This window comes from Verticillium alfalfae, genomic scaffold (genome assembly GCF_000150825.1).
Source record: "Verticillium alfalfae VaMs.102 supercont1.3 genomic scaffold, whole genome shotgun sequence".
Taxonomy (NCBI): Eukaryota; Fungi; Ascomycota; class Sordariomycetes; order Glomerellales; family Plectosphaerellaceae; genus Verticillium; species Verticillium alfalfae.
Window position 1 is genome coordinate 2,165,168 of NW_003315036.1, and position 17,116 is coordinate 2,182,283.

A 17,116-nucleotide genomic window follows, 5' to 3' on the forward strand; every position below is an offset into this window, starting at 1 on the left:
CAAGTGAATGTTTTTGGGACCCCAAATCCCGGCCCCCCGGCGGGGAAATTTGGGGTTTCCAAGCATTCCCATTCCCCTCCCGCAAAAACGTTGGGGACCCGATTCCCCTGCGGGGGGGTGGAAAAGGCCCCCCCCCCCCGCGGTCGCCAGTTGGACGTTTCCCGCCACCTCAACCCCCCCCCCTGGCGCGCCCGGGGTTGTCTAATTTGAAAAAAAAAAAAACAATCGACGCCCTGCCGCATTGCGTTCCCCAGCATCCAGAAAGCCGGCCACAGCCCCTGGCCGCGTCGCCACGTCGTTGGCCCCGAACCGCAGCGTCGCCTCGGCGAACGTCACGCGCCCCGCCTGCGGCGTGAAGACGTACTTGCTCTCGATGCGCCCGCTCGTCCACTGCCCGCGCGCGTCGCGCCACGGCACGAGCTGTACGGTGCCGCCGCCTGAGATTTGCACGTTGCGTGAGTCTTCGGTGTACTTTTGCAGCTCGTTGTTGACGTGGATGTCCGTCATGTAGTTCCACGTCTTGCCGTCGACGCGGTCGCCGGCCGCGCCTGTGAACTCTTCTGACCAGAGCTGCTCGAAGCCGCCATACGTCGGCGCCGTCCAGGCTGCCGCCAGGGGCAGGGCTGCCAGGACCGTTGGCAGGAGGACGAAGCGCATAGTGGCGGGTGCTCGTTGAACGCTGAAAGTGAGCAATGTTGGTTTGGTGAAGGGTCAAGTGCCGCAAGAGGGTATCTGGGCTGGCAAAACGCAATGAGTGAGGGAATAGAAAAGAAAATGAAGGGGATACACAACTTGGTGCGCTTAAAAGAATGTCAGGCGCGACGTGAAAGGAATGGCACGTCCAGCGAGCTCGAGACGGTGAGGATGCCCAGCGGAACACGAGGATGGGATGAAAGATCCGAGGGTCGAAGTAGGGGATTCGCCCCGACATCTAGATGGAGGTCACCATATATATGTGTAAACAGAATCAACCGACGACAATGCCGCCGAAACGCCAGATCAGACCAAGCCAGCGGAAACGCTTCACTCTCCCGAACAGGAACGCCCAAGGTGGCATTTCTCAACCCCCTTCCCTTTCTTCCTGGCCCAACAAGTCCAGCCCAGGCCGATGCATTGCAAAGTCATCTCGGAGGACCCCCGCGACACGGCAGACAAGCCCCTCGGGGAGGTGAGCGTGAAACGGGGATCGACGAATGGCAGGCTTCGGAGGTGCTGAGCCAAGGGACAGCGGGAGAGCGCCAGCGGATCTGGGCCTGATCGAGGCAAGACGAAGAGCACGCACGCGGCAGGACAAGGGGGGTGGGCTTGTGGTCGTGGTGGGGTGATGAACAAGGTGGTTGAAACGTCAGGGGGTGGCCAATTGCGATGGCGATACATGCCATGGCTTGCGGGAGTTTGTTGCGCTGGGCGGCGTGCGTGCGACGTGGCGAGCCGGCGCTTTGGAATTTCTGTCTCGGAGCCGTCAGTCACATCGCCGGGCGCACAGGTTCGTCTGATGATTGGATAGGACCTTTCATGAGGCTATCTTGTAGAGCGTTACCCAACAGTGTAAGTCAGCAGATGCCAAGGTAGCGAGAGTGGTTTCATCAATGATAGACGGCTAACGGAGGCCCAGGCCGGGGCTTCTGTCAGCTAGATTGCTCCCTCGCGTCACATTGCTTTGGTGGATTCGGTAGCGATGCCAACCTGGTCCGCGCATGAATTTCCTTGTCGGACGAAGACAGGATGACATGCCAGACAATCGCAGTGCTCTTCGATTTGCATGGGGATGGGTCAGTCGGATGAACCCAAGGGGTTGTGGCTGTACGAGCCCCAGGAGAGCTAGCATCGTGGACTCAGAGTTGCATGGCACACTCTACAGCTCGCATGGCAGACTGTCCCTTTACCCGCAGTCGAAAGAACCGAATGCGCCGTTGGCATTTGTTTACCGGGCACGTGGGTCGAGCACAAGGCCAAACCAGGGCCATACACCAACTATCCTTTCACGGGGACAAATAAGAGACAAAAGGGGTAGCGCACTGGCATCTGAGAGTTCGACACCCCAACTGGACCGGCGGCGCTTCCTTTCCGACAATGCGCTCTTTATCAGTCGGTGGCCTCGTGCCATGACAATGCGGAGGCCTAGGAAAAGGAGCTTGGGCGATGCCTCGTTTCAGACTCCGACTTTGAATCCCTGTCTGAGCCTGTTATTGGGCATCGCATTGCTCGTCGTCTTAAGGTGCCTTAGGTAATCACGTTGCCCCTATTCTTGGAGCCTGGGAATGTGTGTTCTCGAAACGATACAGGTCCCAGCACCGATAAACATCTTCTGTTTGACGAGACCCGTATCAGGGCAGTCAAAGGCTAGAGTTTGCACAGCTAGATTTTGCACCGCTTTTGCACTCATTCACGTCATCAACGACGTGTCCATTAGACCTACAACTCGTGCACGATGCCAAGACCGATTCAGCAGGACAGCAGGGATCGCCATTGATGCCATTGGCGCGCATCCAGCTGAATGGAGACCTACAAGGTAGCGCGATGATCAAGGCCGTCCTTTACCCCAGAATACTCCGACTGTCCCCCGCATTTTGGGTCGAATGCCGAAATGCAGCGTCTGCTTCGAGTCGAGAGGTTGGCTTTGTCGTCAAAGGCCTGCACCTACCCCGCGAAGCTCGACTCGGCTCCTATGGGCTTAGATCGTGAAGATCCGGCCATGTGAAGCGCTCATCGTAGATTGGTGCGGGAGAGATGCATTCCTGGCTGTGTTCGGAGTCGTGGCAATAGTTTTGGATGAGAACCTATGCTTAAAAAGGCCATGTTTTCCTTCCGTCCGCAGTTGACCAAACATTTGGCAGTGCATTCGTTGCCGAACTCTGTAGAAGCGCCCATCGCAAGCCCCATAAATCATGTTCGCCAGCTGGAAATTAACCCTATTCCAGAGCATTTCTCCTTGCGAGCAGCTCGTTGGCCTTTTGAAAACCCTATCCGTGCTCCGGCCCCCGATCCTTCTCTGGGTAACGGGCAGGATGGAGTGGTACTACCTGTGGCGAAGATTCTCACTTTTCCCATGGTCTCGGCAAACCGGCTTGCTGACCGCATCACAGAACATTCACCTCCTACGATAAGATAACCATTGTCGATCAAAGACGCTCAACGGCTGATCGACGGCGAGCAGCGAACAGTATGGACAGACACAAACACCACGCGCAACGCCACATGTGGGCCCCAGAGCTTCATCAGATTGACAATGTCTGGTACATGTTCTACTCGAGCTGCGACTCGGCTCAGCCCTGCTGTGACAGCTGCAGCACGAGGGTCCTGCGGGGCTGCGACAGTGCCGGGCCTTACGACTGCGAGTTTGAGCATCTCGCCGATCTGATCCCCCCTGAAGGGCAGCGCGGCGGTCGCGACGATAACTTTGCCTTCAGCATCGACGGCACCTTTCTCGAGGTACCGGGTTTCGGGCGCTACCATGTGCTGAGTATTCGTGACAAAGAGTTTAACCAAGCACTGGCCATCACGACGCTCGACACGCACGAGTGGACGGTCGGCGCGTGGCATGTCATTTCCATTCCTGATCAGCCGTGGGAGCGGAACGTCACGGGAGCAGCTTCGATTCCGCAGGCCGATTTGGTCGGTGTCAACGAGGCCCCTCACGTAAGTGCTCGCAGTCTACCCCGACACCACCACGACCCATCAGCTGACCCCTATCCAGCCCCTTGTTCATGGGGACGATCTCTGGCTTTGCTACTCTGGGTCCAACTGCGGAACGCCCAATTACTCCCTGGGTCTCCTCCACTGGAACGGTGGTGACCCTCTGCTGGCCTCATCTTGGGACAAGACGGGCCCGGTCTTCGCACAGGCCAACGGTCTTTACGGCACGGCGCACAACTCATTTTTCACGTCTCCCGATGGCACAGAGATTTGGAACGCTTTCCACGCCACGAAGCAGGCTGGTGGTTCCTGCGGAGGGGATAGGTTCACATCGGCTCACATTGTCACCTTTGACGAGAACAACGTGCCAAGCTTTGGGGAGCCGCGCCCCATCGGTGAGGTCCAGGTGCCTCCCAGCGGAGAGCAGGCATGAGATGCATTTGCTCGTCGGAACATTGTAAATAGACCGCAACCTATTCAAGCCAGCATGTGCGAATTCATACGAGACACACACCTCAGCGAAGCGCGCCTCTAAGACAGGTGCTCCAGGTCACACTCGAGAATCCACCTCATGACGGAGATCGCCATGTCCTTGGCCGCTGCCTCTGTCGAGGTCGCCTGGCCATTATCCCAAGTCAACTCCTCGATCTGAGCCCGGTAGCCGGAACCCTTTGACTGTGCATCCTGCCGAGACAAGATTCGGCCCTTGATCTGAAATTGCTGATTCGCGGTCCAGCTGCGATAAAGTGACACCAGGAAGATGCCGTCGGCATCTGGTCCTTCTGCCCGGCTCATCCAGCGATCTTCCATGGAGAGCGGCTGAAACCCCTTTAGGAGTTTGGTGACGTCGCTCTGTGAGAGGTCCAGTGTCCACTTTGAAACGATAGGATTCGGCATCGGATTGACTTTCCAGGTTTCCCCGACGACTCTTTCAAAGGGAACGCCAGGGAATCCTTGCGCGGGGGCTGATGCGGAAGCCATGTGGTTCGCTGCACTGTTCAGCGAGAAGCGGTCTTCGAAAGCGGACGAAGACGCAGAGCAAGCGTTGGTTAGTGACTGTAGGTTGACAACGCAGTTTCAGCTCTGTCGCCAGGAGCTGGGGTACTGCGACTTTATACCTCGGTATCTGTGTACCAGGAGGGAGACAGCAATGCAATGAGGGCCTAGCTGTGATTGGTTTGCAATGGCCCCTCTTTGACGCACTATCATGGCTTCAGGAGCTGAAGTTCATTCTCTCTCGGGCTGACTAAGATGCACGGCTAAGCCCGCTGAAGCTGACAACATGGCCTTGATAGCCTGCGGGGGCCTAAGTCAGATTGGACCAGTGCATCCGAAGTCATAGAGTTGGGTCGGTGGGATTGGTTTGCATCATTCTTGCAAGCAATTGACCCTGATGCCGATGGATGACGTGCTATTGAATCACGAATCGTGCCCTTATGTATGAGCGGTTTGCAACAACCTTCATTGTAGGAGGAAACCTTTCTTTTGGGGCCGGGGCGGTAATGAGATATGACGATGACACAGACAGTAGAGGAACGATTCATGTTGCTACACGATCTGCATATACTCATACCGGATAAGGACCGTAGGGTCTCTCCCCCTCTACAGACTTGGAACATGAATCTGATGCATGACGTTGCCTGAGCTTCAAGTATCAAGGGCCTCGCGGCCTGCGCAGGCTTGTGAACTAGTCGCGGAAGCGTTTGAAGGCCCAAACAATGTCCTGATCTCGCAATGAAGGCATTGTCAAACGACCACCGAGTCTGCTCATAAAGCTAAGCGTCATTTGTCTTAGATCTTCTCATAGGCTAATAATCAAGGTTGATTTACACACAGGTGACGAGGGTGTCAACGGTCAGCGAGACAACGCTGGAGCATAGAAAGCATTCGCGGACGAGTGGATTAGACTGCATTCCGTCATTTACTTCGACTTGAGTCATATACAAAGTCATACGAGGACAACGATATGATTGATCCATCAACCTAGGCTTTCATTCGTGGCGTGTTGAGAAGGGGATTGTACAGTCGCGTATTAGTCGAATACAAGGCCAGCAGAACAAGGCGCTCGACGTGCAAACGGGTGCGCATAGCTCGTGATGGAGGCCGGCATATCAAGCAATCAGTATCCCCATAGCAATTAGCTTGAGCAAGGGTGAAAATGTGATTTCGGTCCTTTTAAAAAAAGAATCAGCATGATCGAATGTAGGGGGTGGTGGCTGGGGCCATCATTGCCATCCGGCACATTGGACTCTAAGTAGAGCGTCGCATGATGACGAGGAATCTTCCTCGCATGAGAGAGGACGGGTGGCAGTGTTTTGATTATAGAAGATCTTCAATAGTGATCCGTATGATGGGACCTGACGTGCACGACCAGTGTTACACAATGCCGAGACCTCGCGACTCAGCATCCGACAACCCCGACGGCAGACGGCTCCGTGGCCATGACAGGCACAAAGCGGATCACTTTTAATTGACAGACCCTCTTTCGAGCTCGAAATCAACCTTATTTGGGCGACTTCCGTGCGTTTTCATCATCGCATCCCCGCATCACCCCAGCACCCGCTGCCCAGTGTGCCGGAGCCTCCCCCTCCGCGACAGCCGAATCCGCGCCCGGGTCCGACGTCCCGCCCGTTTTCTAATAATTGCAGATGATCTCTGAGCTAATTACCACGCACCCCATCGCGCCATCTCGTTCCATGGCATATAAGGACAGGCTGGTAGACGGGCGGCCTACTGCCACCCAAGCCCGGGGTGCAGGGACGGATCTTCTAGCCGAACCAGACTTGACGAGTCGATTTCACCACTGAGCCATGCGGTCAATTGCTTTCTACCTCCAATTCGCGCTCGCCGCGGCGGCAATCGTCAAGCGATGCCCTCAGCAGCCCGAGGAGCCTGGCACGGGGAACGCGACAAAAGTGTATGAGGCCGAAGATGCTACACTGGTCGGCAGCACAAGGGTCGCGACGGAACTCGCTGGTTTCACTGGTGAGCAGATGCCTTCCACTTAGGAATAGAGAGTAGACAGGATTCTTCTGCTGACACGATGCCTCAGGCACTGGCTACGTAACTGGCTTCGAGGGACCCAACGACAAGCTCACCTTCACTGTTACGAGCGCAAAGCAAGGCCTCTACGACCTTACCATCCGCTACGCCGGTATCTACGGCAACAAGTATACCAACATTGTCCTCAACAACGGCGGCACTGAGCAGGTCTACCTTCCCGAGACCACCGACTTCCAGAATGCTGCTGGCGGACAGGTGCTTTTGAATGCTGGCGACAACACTATTGACATCCTGACCCACTGGGGATGGTAAGTCCCATCCGATCTCTTGATGGTGTCTGGCACTAAGCAGATAGATAGGTACCTCATCGACTCGATCACCATTGCACCCACTGCCCCTCGCGGACCGCACAACGTCAACGCCAACCTCGTGAACCCCAATGCCGACGCCCCGACCAAGGCCCTCTACAGCTACCTCCGCTCCATCTACGGCAAGAAGATCCTCTCAGGTCAACAGGAGCTCGAATGGGCCGACTGGCTCCAGCAGCAGACTGGCGAGACCCCGGCTCTTCTCGCGGTTGACCTCATGGACTACTCTCCTTCCCGTGTCGAGCGTCAGGGCCAGGTCGCTACCACTGTCGAGGACGCCATCGAGTTCCACAACCGCGGCGGTATTGTCTCGGTGCTTTGGCACTGGAACGCGCCCGTTGGTTTGTACGACACCCCGGAGCAACGCTGGTGGAGCGGTTTCTACACGGCTGCCACTGACTTCAACGTGGCTACTGCTTTGGCCGACACAACCAACGCCAACTACACGCTTCTGATCCGTGACATTGATGCCATCGCTGTTCAACTCAAGAGGGTCGAGGATGCCGGTGTTCCCGTACTCTGGCGCCCACTTCACGAGGCCGAGGGCAAGTGGTTCTGGTGGGGTGCCCAGGGCCCCGAGCCCGTCAAGAAGCTGTGGAACATTCTGTATGAGCGCCTCGTCAACCACCACGGTATCAACAACTTGATCTGGGTGTGGAACTCTGTTGAGGCGGACTGGTACCCAGGTGACGCGACGATCGACATCCTCAGCGCAGACGTCTACTCCCAGGGCAACGGCGTAAGTTGAAGAACTGCAAGCGGGAGAGAAACCAGGCTAATTGACGTCACAGCCCATGTCCGGCTTGTACAATCAACTCGTCGAGCTAGGCAACGATAAGAAGCTGATTGCGGCATCGGAGGTTGGCGCCGCGCCGCTTCCCGATCTTCTACAACTTTACGAGGCTCACTGGCTATGGTTCGCCGTGTGGACCTCGCCCTTCATCAACGATCCTGCGTGGAACAGCCTCGATGTTCTTCGTGAGGTAAGAATTGGCCGAAAGAGCTGCAGAATTGCTGAACGCTTTGCTAACAGCGATACACAGGTTTACGGCAGCGATTATGTTCTGACGCTGAGCGAAATCCAAGGATGGCAGGCAGCACATAGCTGAACGCTCCACCCTTGGATGAAGGTATGGCCTGTCTCCTGATTGTATCGCAAGTGCGCGTCTGTTCTCATTCATATAGTGGCCAAGCCACGGATGTGGGAGCAATTGGACTTAGCATCTCAGCAGCACTTGTGTCTGGATATATCCAGACAGCAAGTAAGACACAGAATTGACGTGTACCTGCTCATCCCCTGTAGATAATCAATATGCACTATTGATGAAGAAACGTTTGAGCGTCCTTTCCCCTCGTATGGGCGCCTGATTCGTTCTCCATGGCCTAGTGTAGAGGACACATCTCTAGTTCGAAGGCAGTACAAGGTTGCGCCTCGAGATCGGTCTGCATCACGACGAGCGATTGCAGACGCCCAGCCCACGAAGTCTCAGCTGTGCTGATCCCGCCATATACTGACCTCCGCCTGCTCGTGAGGGGTAGCCAAGGCTCAGCAAGGGCATCCCATGCTTTCCCGGAATTATACCCTGTTAGGTCGTGACCGGAATGGAGATTCATGCAGCGACACCACCTATAACCAGCGATGATCTTCACCCTACCTAACCTTATCACAAGTATGAACCCAGCACTGGCCTTGGAATCGGGTTTCCTACCCAGGCGCATCGAGTACTCAACGGCCACGGCGCATCTCCAGCTGGATCCGCAGTAGCATCTGCGTGCTTCGCCGTCTGTCAACAGGTTAGGTGCACTTGCAACGTTGCCGATGCGGCTGCTCGGTTGTTGGAGACCACTTGTCGCCCGTGGAGCTTTATCTTCAAGCGCATTGCTACGTGACCTCTGTTTTATTGCTGGGTGCAGCTTGGACTACGACTCATTGACGTCGCCACAAGTTCTGTTCTTCACGTCTTTCCGCTGGAAATCAAAGCCCGAATCAGGAATGGCGACGCTATGCCAAGGCTGGGGTTCAGATCTCGTAATGATAAAAACGCTAAAGTCCGCTAGACGTTTGTTAAGGTCCTGGTTGCCAGCTTCAGGAAATAGCAAATCAACATGGACATCATCAGCCTGGTGATCTTAGCTTTCATCCAAGCAATCTGTGCCCAGCTCTCCGTTATTCCTAGTGTCGATTTCAGCTCGACAGGCGATGGGACTTTGGATGTGTTGGGCCTGTCCAATATCATTGTTGATAACAGGTTTGCAAATTCTCGCGATGAGAACGGCGCAACACTTATCCCTCCAACACTCACGGAGTTCGCCGACACATTCTCGCAGGATTTAGCTTCGGTTCTCGATTGGAGACTGTCAGTTGAAATTGCCAGTTCAACTAACTTATCAGCTATTTTTTTAACCATAGGAGACCCAAGCGACTTTCTCGACGTAGCTGGGCGACCTACATCAGAGGGCTATTCGCTGGAATTCTTTTCTACTGGCATTACCATAACCGGTGCAAGCCCACTCGGTGTTTGGTGGGGCACCCGTACACTCCTTCAACATCTTGTGGCAAATGGCACTGAGACGGCTCCCCTTGGGCGGGTCGTAGATAACCCTGGCTGGGCCACGCGGGGGATGATGGTGGGTGCTGATGGCCAATATGATGCTCTCCTTGCTGATGTTATTTCTAGCTTGACGTCGCCCGACACTATTACCCGATTGAGTTTTTGGAGGAAATGTGCGCGTACATGTCTTTTTACAAGCAGAATACCTGGCACATGCACCTTAGCGACAACCTTTGGAACAACGTCCGATTGTATAGCTACGAGCACCAGCAGGGGCTCTATGCCGCCTTCCGACTTTGGTCGGATAATCCAGCTGTAGAAGGCCTCAACACCCGCCGGAATGAATCTTACACTCGGGAGGAGTTTGATCGCCTGCAGTACACCTGCGCTTCTCGTGGAGTGACAATTCTTCCTGAGATTGAAGCGCCAGGGCATGCTTTGGTCATCTCTCAATGGAAGCCTAAAATTGCTCTTCCGACTGACATGAGTCTGCTCAACATATCACACCCGGATACAATACCGACCGTCAAGGCGATCTGGGAGGTCTTTCTACCATGGTTCCACACAAAGGTTGTTCACATGGGAGCTGACGAATATCGCCACCCAACACTGTCGGACGAGTTTCTGGCCTCCGAATACACCCACTTCGTCCAGGAGATCAACGACTTCATCGTTGCGAAGTCTGGCAAGCAAACCAGGATTTGGGGAACTTTCCCTCCCCGCCAGGGTGGCAACACAGATAAAGAGGTCTCTATCCAGCACTGGGCACCCTGGGAAGCCAACCCACGCTGGGACTTCCTTCAAAATGGCTACAAGGTTCTCAACTCCGGCGACCGAGCCTACATAGTGGGTAAGTGGTCGGAGCCGTACCCTCAAGAGCTCAACCTTGATTTCATCTTCGGCGGCAATCCCGAGGGTGGCCCGTATTATCCGAACATCTTCGATAACAATAATGCGACCAACAATGCTCCTCTTGACGATCCAAATATTCTAGGCCACATTGCTGCCCAATGGAACGACTTCGGACCGAACGCGACAACAGTCCTCGAGGCCTACTACCAATGGAAAGACGGCATTGCAGCAGTAGCAAATCAGCAGTGGGGCAGCAGGCTCTCTCGCGAAGACTATGCCGACTTGTATACTGTCCTCCAGCCCCACGCTCCTGGACAGAACCTTGATCGGCGTATTCCCTCAGTCGGCCCTACCATTCTGGATTACGACTTTGTCAAAGGTCGTCGCTGCAACGGCAAGTACAAAGATGCGTCTGGAAACAACTACCATGCGGATTCGACATGCTCCAATTCAGGCGAAGGCATCATTCTACAGCCTGGGTGCGAAGTGACTACGCCCCTCGACTCTAAAGGTCGAAACTATACTCTGAGCTTCAGAATCAAACCAACCAGTGACGCCAAGGGACCTATTCTGAGAGGCAGAGATAGCGAACTATGGTTCGGCAATGGCACCTCGAACGCTGTGATGCTATTCTCGGGAGAGAGTGCGTATGCCTTGAATTATACGTTCCCTATAGGTGAGTGGACAGAGGCAAGTCTCGCAGGGAAAGGCAAAAGTACGTATCTCGATGTAGGTGAGGGGCCGATGGAGTTTCTGACAATACTTGGCTGGGAGGGGGACAAGAATGTGTGGACATATATTGGCATCGAGGCGCCTCTGAAAACTATTGGCGGTGGAAGTTTTGAGGGTATAATTGGCAAGATGAAACTCGTCGATGGTGGCTAGGGAGATTGCATCAATTTATTGGGACAGACATTGAGCGACTTTCTACTTTGTCATGACCATCCCTTTACAAGGTTGCCATGCTAAAGTCTAGTAAGGCACTTGTCTATCGCCAGTCCCAGAAACTGAAATACATCGAAAGGAAGCATAGCTAGAGTAGCCTGGACGTTGTTGTCCCATTATTTAGCGAATTAAATGGGTAGGCTACGTGTGCACGTGTGCAATGGAACTTTGAGTCTACTGATTTGGGGCCAGAAGCCTTGGTCATGCTACTCTGAGTCGAGCTCTGGGTAGTGCCTGTAGATGCCGTCTGCGTACTTCTGCCTTCTCTCACTTGAAAGGTATTCCTTGATGTTGGGGCGTTCCTTGACAGCATCGTAGAGCTTGAAAACTCCATTGTATTTGTTACTGTCCTGCAGTTTGGTCAATGCCTTGGGGAAGGCGAATTTGACGCCGTCAATGCACTGACATACGATTAGCAGCCGGATTTCGGTCTAACGAAATTGAACCCACCTGGAATAAGACCAGATCAGCGTACGTGAGCGATCCGCCATATAGCCACGGTCCCTCTCCACTGGCCTCACCCTTCAGCACGCGCTCAAAGTAGCCAAGGAACTTAGGAAGTCTGGTTTCAACGTAATCCTTTGCCCTTTTCTTCGATTCCTCCTTCTGGTCCTCATAAGTGAGGCCCATAGCGATGGGGTGATGTGTGTCGTGGACCTCGTTGCTCAGGCCATCTAGAGCCGTTAGAGCCAGCTGGTTGACGTGATAAACTCCGTCATTCTCATCTCCGGGCTTGGGGGCTAGGCCGTGACGGACTCCGAGATACTGGAGAATGTTGGGCACCTGTGCGATGAGAAGGTCGCCGTGTATCAGGATTGGCGGTGCGAAAGGAGGAGGATTCGAGGCGTCTCCTGTGTTGGTGTCGGCGGTATGCTTCAACACCTCGTCGACTCCATTCTCAGCTGCTGCTGTGTCTGTGTATGAGGCTCCAGCTTCTTCAAGGACGAGGCGAACATGCTCTCCCCGCCCGGGAACGCCAGGCCAGTAGACGAGGTTGTAGGAGACATCCTTGGCCGTCTCGTTCGCTTCGCAGATGGAGATGTAACAGACATAATTCTTGTACGTGGATCGTGGTTTCTGGTATCGTATCAATCGATGAAGAGACAGATTGAGTTGAAATTTGGATGCTAACAGGACGTCGTGTGCGAAGTCTGAGTCCGACGCCGAAAGCGGCTGAAGCATTGCCGACCATAGTGTGGGGTAAGGCGCCGGAAGTGATGTCATGTACCCGGAGTCGACTGTCGCTGCCTCGGGTTGCCCTATTTTGACGTCAAAATTGTGTAACCTTGTTTCTGATGGAGAGGTCTCTACTCCGAACCGGATGAGAGGTATGCAAGCCCAAAATCAATCATAGCACGCAGGGTAGGACATTGGGTTGAAGTGTGTTCATTGGAGACGTGGCACTGCCACACGGCCCGCCGCGATTTCATCCCACCACTAAATCTATCAACAAAGAAAGAAAAGAAAATGATCGAAATTTACTACATACTGTGTCCATTATGAGGCATCTAAAACTCGTAAAGCTGCTCCGATAAATTGAGGCCATTACTATAAGCCAGTGAGCAATGCCTGATGATACTTTAAAGGTTTGATTGGCATGATATGCGCTCGTAATTGAGTGTGTCTGCTGTGAAATCCTGGCTTATTATGTGCGTTTATGTAGCAGTTCAATCGTGATGTCCAGGGATCGCAGCGAATTACCTGACAAATCGGTCAATGTCACGTAAAGGTCGTGTCTTACCAACCCCGCTCATCGAAGGACTGGATGCACTCTGTTGATTTCGATGCGCAGCGACAGCCCTATTGAGATCGTGCCAATAGTGGCTGGATTTCTGCCGCAATTACCGAACGACTTGGCTTCCCCGGACTTTCTACCCCTCGTTGAGTCGGATTCGCTTTCGGCTGAATCCGTTGGACCACGACTGCCGATTTCTACGTTATATGTTGCTGCACATGCCGAGTCTGGCTACGAAAGCAGTATCGTGGCTTGCAGCCAAACCAAATGTAATTGTCCAATTTTGTGACGGCTACGGCCCATGCTATCATATGTGCTATTGAGCCCTGGTCTGTGAGATGCATACTGATCTCCGCACGTCTCGAGTCATGGCACACTGCATGTCATGACGTGAGAAGAAAAAGCCCCGGTTTGTGTCAGTGTCTGGGCGAGAACCCTCGATTGCAGCTGCAGTAGCACCGCTCTTCTTGCTCAACCAAAGCCATGTCTGAAAGATTCGTCTACCCAGCTGTTCGGTCCATCGAATCGTGAATCAAGCGCAGTTTGGTTGTCATCTAAGAGAAGTCGTATCAGTCCATGAGGAGGCTCGGGTAGCCAACCCCCCTACCAAGTGTTACGGGAACATCATGTGAACACAAGCCTCCAGTAGGGGGTTCTCCTCCATGCCCATTCCTTTGTTTTCGGAGTAATTATTGGGGACTCCAACGAAACTCCACTGAGTTTAGCTTGCCGTGGGGTATTGACCGCCAGCAACACACGAAACTCGCCCTAGCCTGATTGAGCAGTGCTGCCGCCAAATTGCAACTACCGAACCAGGGCGTCGTCAGCCAAATCCCCGCTTCCAAAAACGCCCCTTCCAATTTCTCCCGAGACTTAGCATAGACACAAGGCAATCCATATGAAGTACCTGACACTTCTGGTTGATCAAATGATATGCCGGGTTAACATGGGACTACCAGTGATATAAAGGCAGTATCTTTTCGGATGCCAAGTGATTTGCCTGCTCCTGGTGTATGCCATTTCGCATATAACTCTCTACCCATCTCTTTGCTCAGGCTTAAGATCAACCCTGAAAATCAATTCATTCTTTTAAAACAGCTTAGGCAGCATGGTTCGATCTGGTCACCTAATCCTCCCGTTGGTTGGGTTGGCAGAAGCGACATGCAACCCCCCTATCAATACTGCCGCTGCATTTAAGGAACGATGTCGGAACTTGCCAGCATTTCTCAAGATTCCAAACTCCAACACCACATCAGCGGAATTTGTGCCTGCAGGAACTACACTCCTCTTCCCAAATGCCGTGTCAAGCTGTGGTCGCACCTCTCAGAATGTTACCGTCGATCTCTGCCGTGTTACGGCCGAGGTGGCAACCTCTGCTCAATCGAGTATCAAAATGGAGACTTGGCTGCCGCTGGACTGGTCTGGGAGATTTCTGAGTACCGGCAATGGTGGTCTGGGAGGGTGCATTCAATACGAAGACATCCAGTACGCCGCCTCACTAGGTTTTGCAACTGTCGGTACTAACAACGGACACGACGGCGGAGATGGATCGACATTTACTCAGCTTGATGTTGTCGAGGACTATGCCTACCGTGCGCTACATACTGGTGTCGTCCACGGCAAGCAAGTCTCCAGAACCTTCTATGGCAGATCCCACACAAAAAGCTACTACCTAGGCTGCTCTACGGGTGGACGTCAGGGTTTCAAGGAGGCCCAGAGCTTCCCTGACGATTTTGACGGCATCGTTGCAGGCGCTCCGGCATTTTCTTTCAACAATCTCACGTCCTGGAGTTCATTCTTCTATCCTTTGACCGGTCCACCGACCGCCGATACCTTTGTGCCATTTAGTGTATGGCCCTTGATCGCGAAGGACATTCTGAAGCAGTGCGATCACCTTGACGGCGCTGTCGATGGGATTCTGGAATCTCCAGACCTTTGCAACTATGGTCCATCTGGTCTACTCTGCGCCAAGGGTCAAAATAGCCCAATGTGCCTGACGCAAACACAAGCAAATACGGTGCGAAGCATCTACTCTCCTCTACGCGACGTTGAAGGGAGCTTTGTCTATCCTGGCATGCAACCCGGCGGCGAGTCCACCGAGGCTGTCTTCGCCATGTTCAACGGCAAACCTTTTGGTGCGTCAGACTGGTGGAAGTACGCTGTCTTCAACGACTCGAGCTGGGATCCCCTGACGTTGAATAGGGAGGACTTTACTGTCGCTTCGCACCTCAACCTCTTCAACATTGACACGTGGGAGGGCGACCTTTCGGCGTTCCAGAGGAAGGGCGGCAAGCTGCTTCACTACCACGGCTTGACTGATGGTATCATCACCAGCGAGAACTCACCTCGATACTACAAGCATGTTTCGCAAACCATGGGGCTTTCTCCTCCAGAGTTGGATGAGTTTTATCGCTTCTTCCGCGTTTCGGGCATGGCACACTGCTTCGGTGGACCTGGTGCCAGCAACATCGGCAACGGAGGATTCACCCCGCCAGCCAGCCTCGAGCCTGAAGAGAACGTTCTGATGGCCATGGTGCAATGGGTGGAGAAGGGCATCGCGCCGGAGTATGTGGTCGGAACTGCCTCTATCAACGGTACGCAGAGTGCTGAGGTCGATTACAAACGGCGACACTGCCGCTGGCCCGCGCGCAACGTGTATCAGGGTCCCGGCGACGTCAAGGATGAGAATAGCTGGGCGTGTGTTCAGTAGATGTGAAGTCACGTGGCTGTCGTGTTGTACATTCTGAAGTATTTCCTCATTTCTTCGTTACGCACCGCCCGTTACTGGCAGTGCTGTGTATATCCGACTACCTAGCTCTGTCGTGGCTCGTTCACAGATCTCGCAATAAAACTCAAACACGCGCTGCCTCCGCCAGCGCTACCTATTCCTACCATTTTCACGGAGGATTGTGTTACTCCTTCCTCTCGAACTGCTCTGACTCGATGTACTTCTTCTCGTCGGAGACGGAGTCGGTTCGCTCGGGCACGAGCTCCTTGCCGCGCAGCTGGGCCCAGACGGCCTTGTGCATGGGCTTCATGAAGAGAGCATCCATCTCCTCGAGAGTAATTCCTGGAGGTCAAAGTTAGCACCGAGTAATGGTACAACGCGAGGAGGTGGAACAGCTTACCCTTGGTCTCAGGAACGAAAATGAAGGCCCAAATACCCATGCAGACAAGAATGGCGCTGAAGAAGAAATAGGCACCATAGCCGAGGTCAGAAATCATGTAGGGCGTCGAGCGCGCAATGATGAAGGAACCGAGCCAGGTGTCGGCGGTGGTGATGGCGACGCAGAGCATACGGATGTCGAGGGGGAAGATCTCGGAACAATAAGTCCAGGTGATGCCTTGCCACGTGGCACAAATGATGAAGCCGTTGACATAGACGCAGACCATGGCGAGGTAGCCCCAGGCATCGCGGTTGACGACGCCGGCAGCAGCAGCGCCAGCGGGATCGGCCCTCATAACGTAGCCGCCAATGTACCACATGGGAATGCAGCCGAGCGCGGCACCCCAGATGAGGCCCTTGCGACGACCGACCTTTTCGACGACGTAGAAGGTAAAGCAGATCATGCCGAGCGTCTTGGCAATGCCGTAGAAGCCGGTCGAGAACAGGCGCAGCGAAGTACCGGACACGCCAAGCGTCTCGAAGATACGGGGTGCGTAGTAGGTGATGATGTTGACGCCGGTGAAACTCTGGAGGAACATGAGCGCCATGCCGATGCCCATGCGGTTTCGTGTGCCCTTCTGGAAAAGCTTCTTGAACTGCTGCTTCTTGCTCATGCGCATGGTCGATCGCTCCTCAACCTGCTGGCGGATCTCGCCCATCTCGCGGCGGACGTATTCGTGGTCGCGGTCGAGGCCGCGTAGTCTGCAGAGGATACGCTCGGCGCCTTCAAAGTCGTCACCTCTGGCGAGCCAGCGGGGAGACTCGGGACACCACCACATGCCGAAGAATAGACCGACACCGGGAACCAGCTGCACGAGCGAGGGGGATGATCCATTGGGCCTTTGGATGCAACGTCGAT

General features: G+C 54.2%; 8 protein-coding genes across 8 annotated transcripts in view; 4 read left to right on the top strand and 4 right to left on the bottom strand.

Moving 5' to 3' along the window:
• Positions 1 to 201: 201 nt before the first annotated feature.
• Positions 202 to 657, bottom strand: VDBG_03173 (secreted glucosidase; the record flags this gene model as incomplete). The annotated part of the gene is made up of 1 exon (XM_003006988.1): positions 202 to 657. The coding sequence occupies one exon, from the start codon at positions 655 to 657 to the stop codon at positions 202 to 204; it is 456 nt and encodes a 151-aa protein (XP_003007034.1).
• A 2,541-nt stretch (positions 658 to 3,198) lies between these two features.
• Positions 3,199 to 4,069, top strand: VDBG_03174 (glycosyl hydrolase family 43 protein; the record flags this gene model as incomplete). The annotated part of the gene is made up of 2 exons (XM_003006989.1): positions 3,199 to 3,639; positions 3,698 to 4,069. 2 exons carry the CDS (start codon positions 3,199 to 3,201, stop codon positions 4,067 to 4,069), a joined length of 813 nt encoding a protein of 270 aa, XP_003007035.1.
• Positions 4,070 to 4,167: 98 nt separating this feature from the next.
• VDBG_03175 (predicted protein) lies at positions 4,168 to 4,617 on the bottom strand (the record flags this gene model as incomplete). Its single annotated transcript, XM_003006990.1, has 1 exon — positions 4,168 to 4,617. One exon carries the CDS (start codon positions 4,615 to 4,617, stop codon positions 4,168 to 4,170), a length of 450 nt encoding a protein of 149 aa, XP_003007036.1.
• Positions 4,618 to 6,446: 1,829 nt separating this feature from the next.
• VDBG_03176 (mannan endo-1,4-beta-mannosidase) lies at positions 6,447 to 8,116 on the top strand (the record flags this gene model as incomplete). The annotated part of the gene is made up of 5 exons (XM_003006991.1): positions 6,447 to 6,621; positions 6,689 to 6,947; positions 7,110 to 7,746; positions 7,799 to 7,990; positions 8,051 to 8,116. 5 exons carry the CDS (start codon positions 6,447 to 6,449, stop codon positions 8,114 to 8,116), a joined length of 1,329 nt encoding a protein of 442 aa, XP_003007037.1.
• A 997-nt stretch (positions 8,117 to 9,113) lies between these two features.
• Positions 9,114 to 11,296, top strand: VDBG_03177 (glycosyl hydrolase; the record flags this gene model as incomplete). Its single annotated transcript, XM_003006992.1, has 3 exons — positions 9,114 to 9,635; positions 9,686 to 11,087; positions 11,145 to 11,296. The coding sequence occupies 3 exons, from the start codon at positions 9,114 to 9,116 to the stop codon at positions 11,294 to 11,296; spliced, it is 2,076 nt and encodes a 691-aa protein (XP_003007038.1).
• Positions 11,297 to 11,562: 266 nt separating this feature from the next.
• VDBG_03178 (glutathione S-transferase) lies at positions 11,563 to 12,854 on the bottom strand (the record flags this gene model as incomplete). The annotated part of the gene is made up of 3 exons (XM_003006993.1): positions 11,563 to 11,757; positions 11,807 to 12,615; positions 12,839 to 12,854. The coding sequence occupies 3 exons, from the start codon at positions 12,852 to 12,854 to the stop codon at positions 11,563 to 11,565; spliced, it is 1,020 nt and encodes a 339-aa protein (XP_003007039.1).
• Positions 12,855 to 14,199: 1,345 nt separating this feature from the next.
• Positions 14,200 to 15,602, top strand: VDBG_03179 (feruloyl esterase B; the record flags this gene model as incomplete). Its single annotated transcript, XM_003006994.1, has 2 exons — positions 14,200 to 15,453; positions 15,555 to 15,602. The coding sequence occupies 2 exons, from the start codon at positions 14,200 to 14,202 to the stop codon at positions 15,600 to 15,602; spliced, it is 1,302 nt and encodes a 433-aa protein (XP_003007040.1).
• A 401-nt stretch (positions 15,603 to 16,003) lies between these two features.
• Positions 16,004 to 17,116, bottom strand: part of VDBG_03180 (quinate permease) — a gene marked incomplete at both ends in the record, with an annotated part of 1,753 nt that continues 640 nt past the window's right edge. Inside the window, 2 exons of the mRNA XM_003006995.1 lie at positions 16,004 to 16,161; positions 16,220 to 16,981. Coding sequence (XP_003007041.1) covers positions 16,004 to 16,161; positions 16,220 to 16,981 — 920 coding nt within the window. The remainder of the gene's footprint in view (positions 16,162 to 16,219; positions 16,982 to 17,116) is intronic.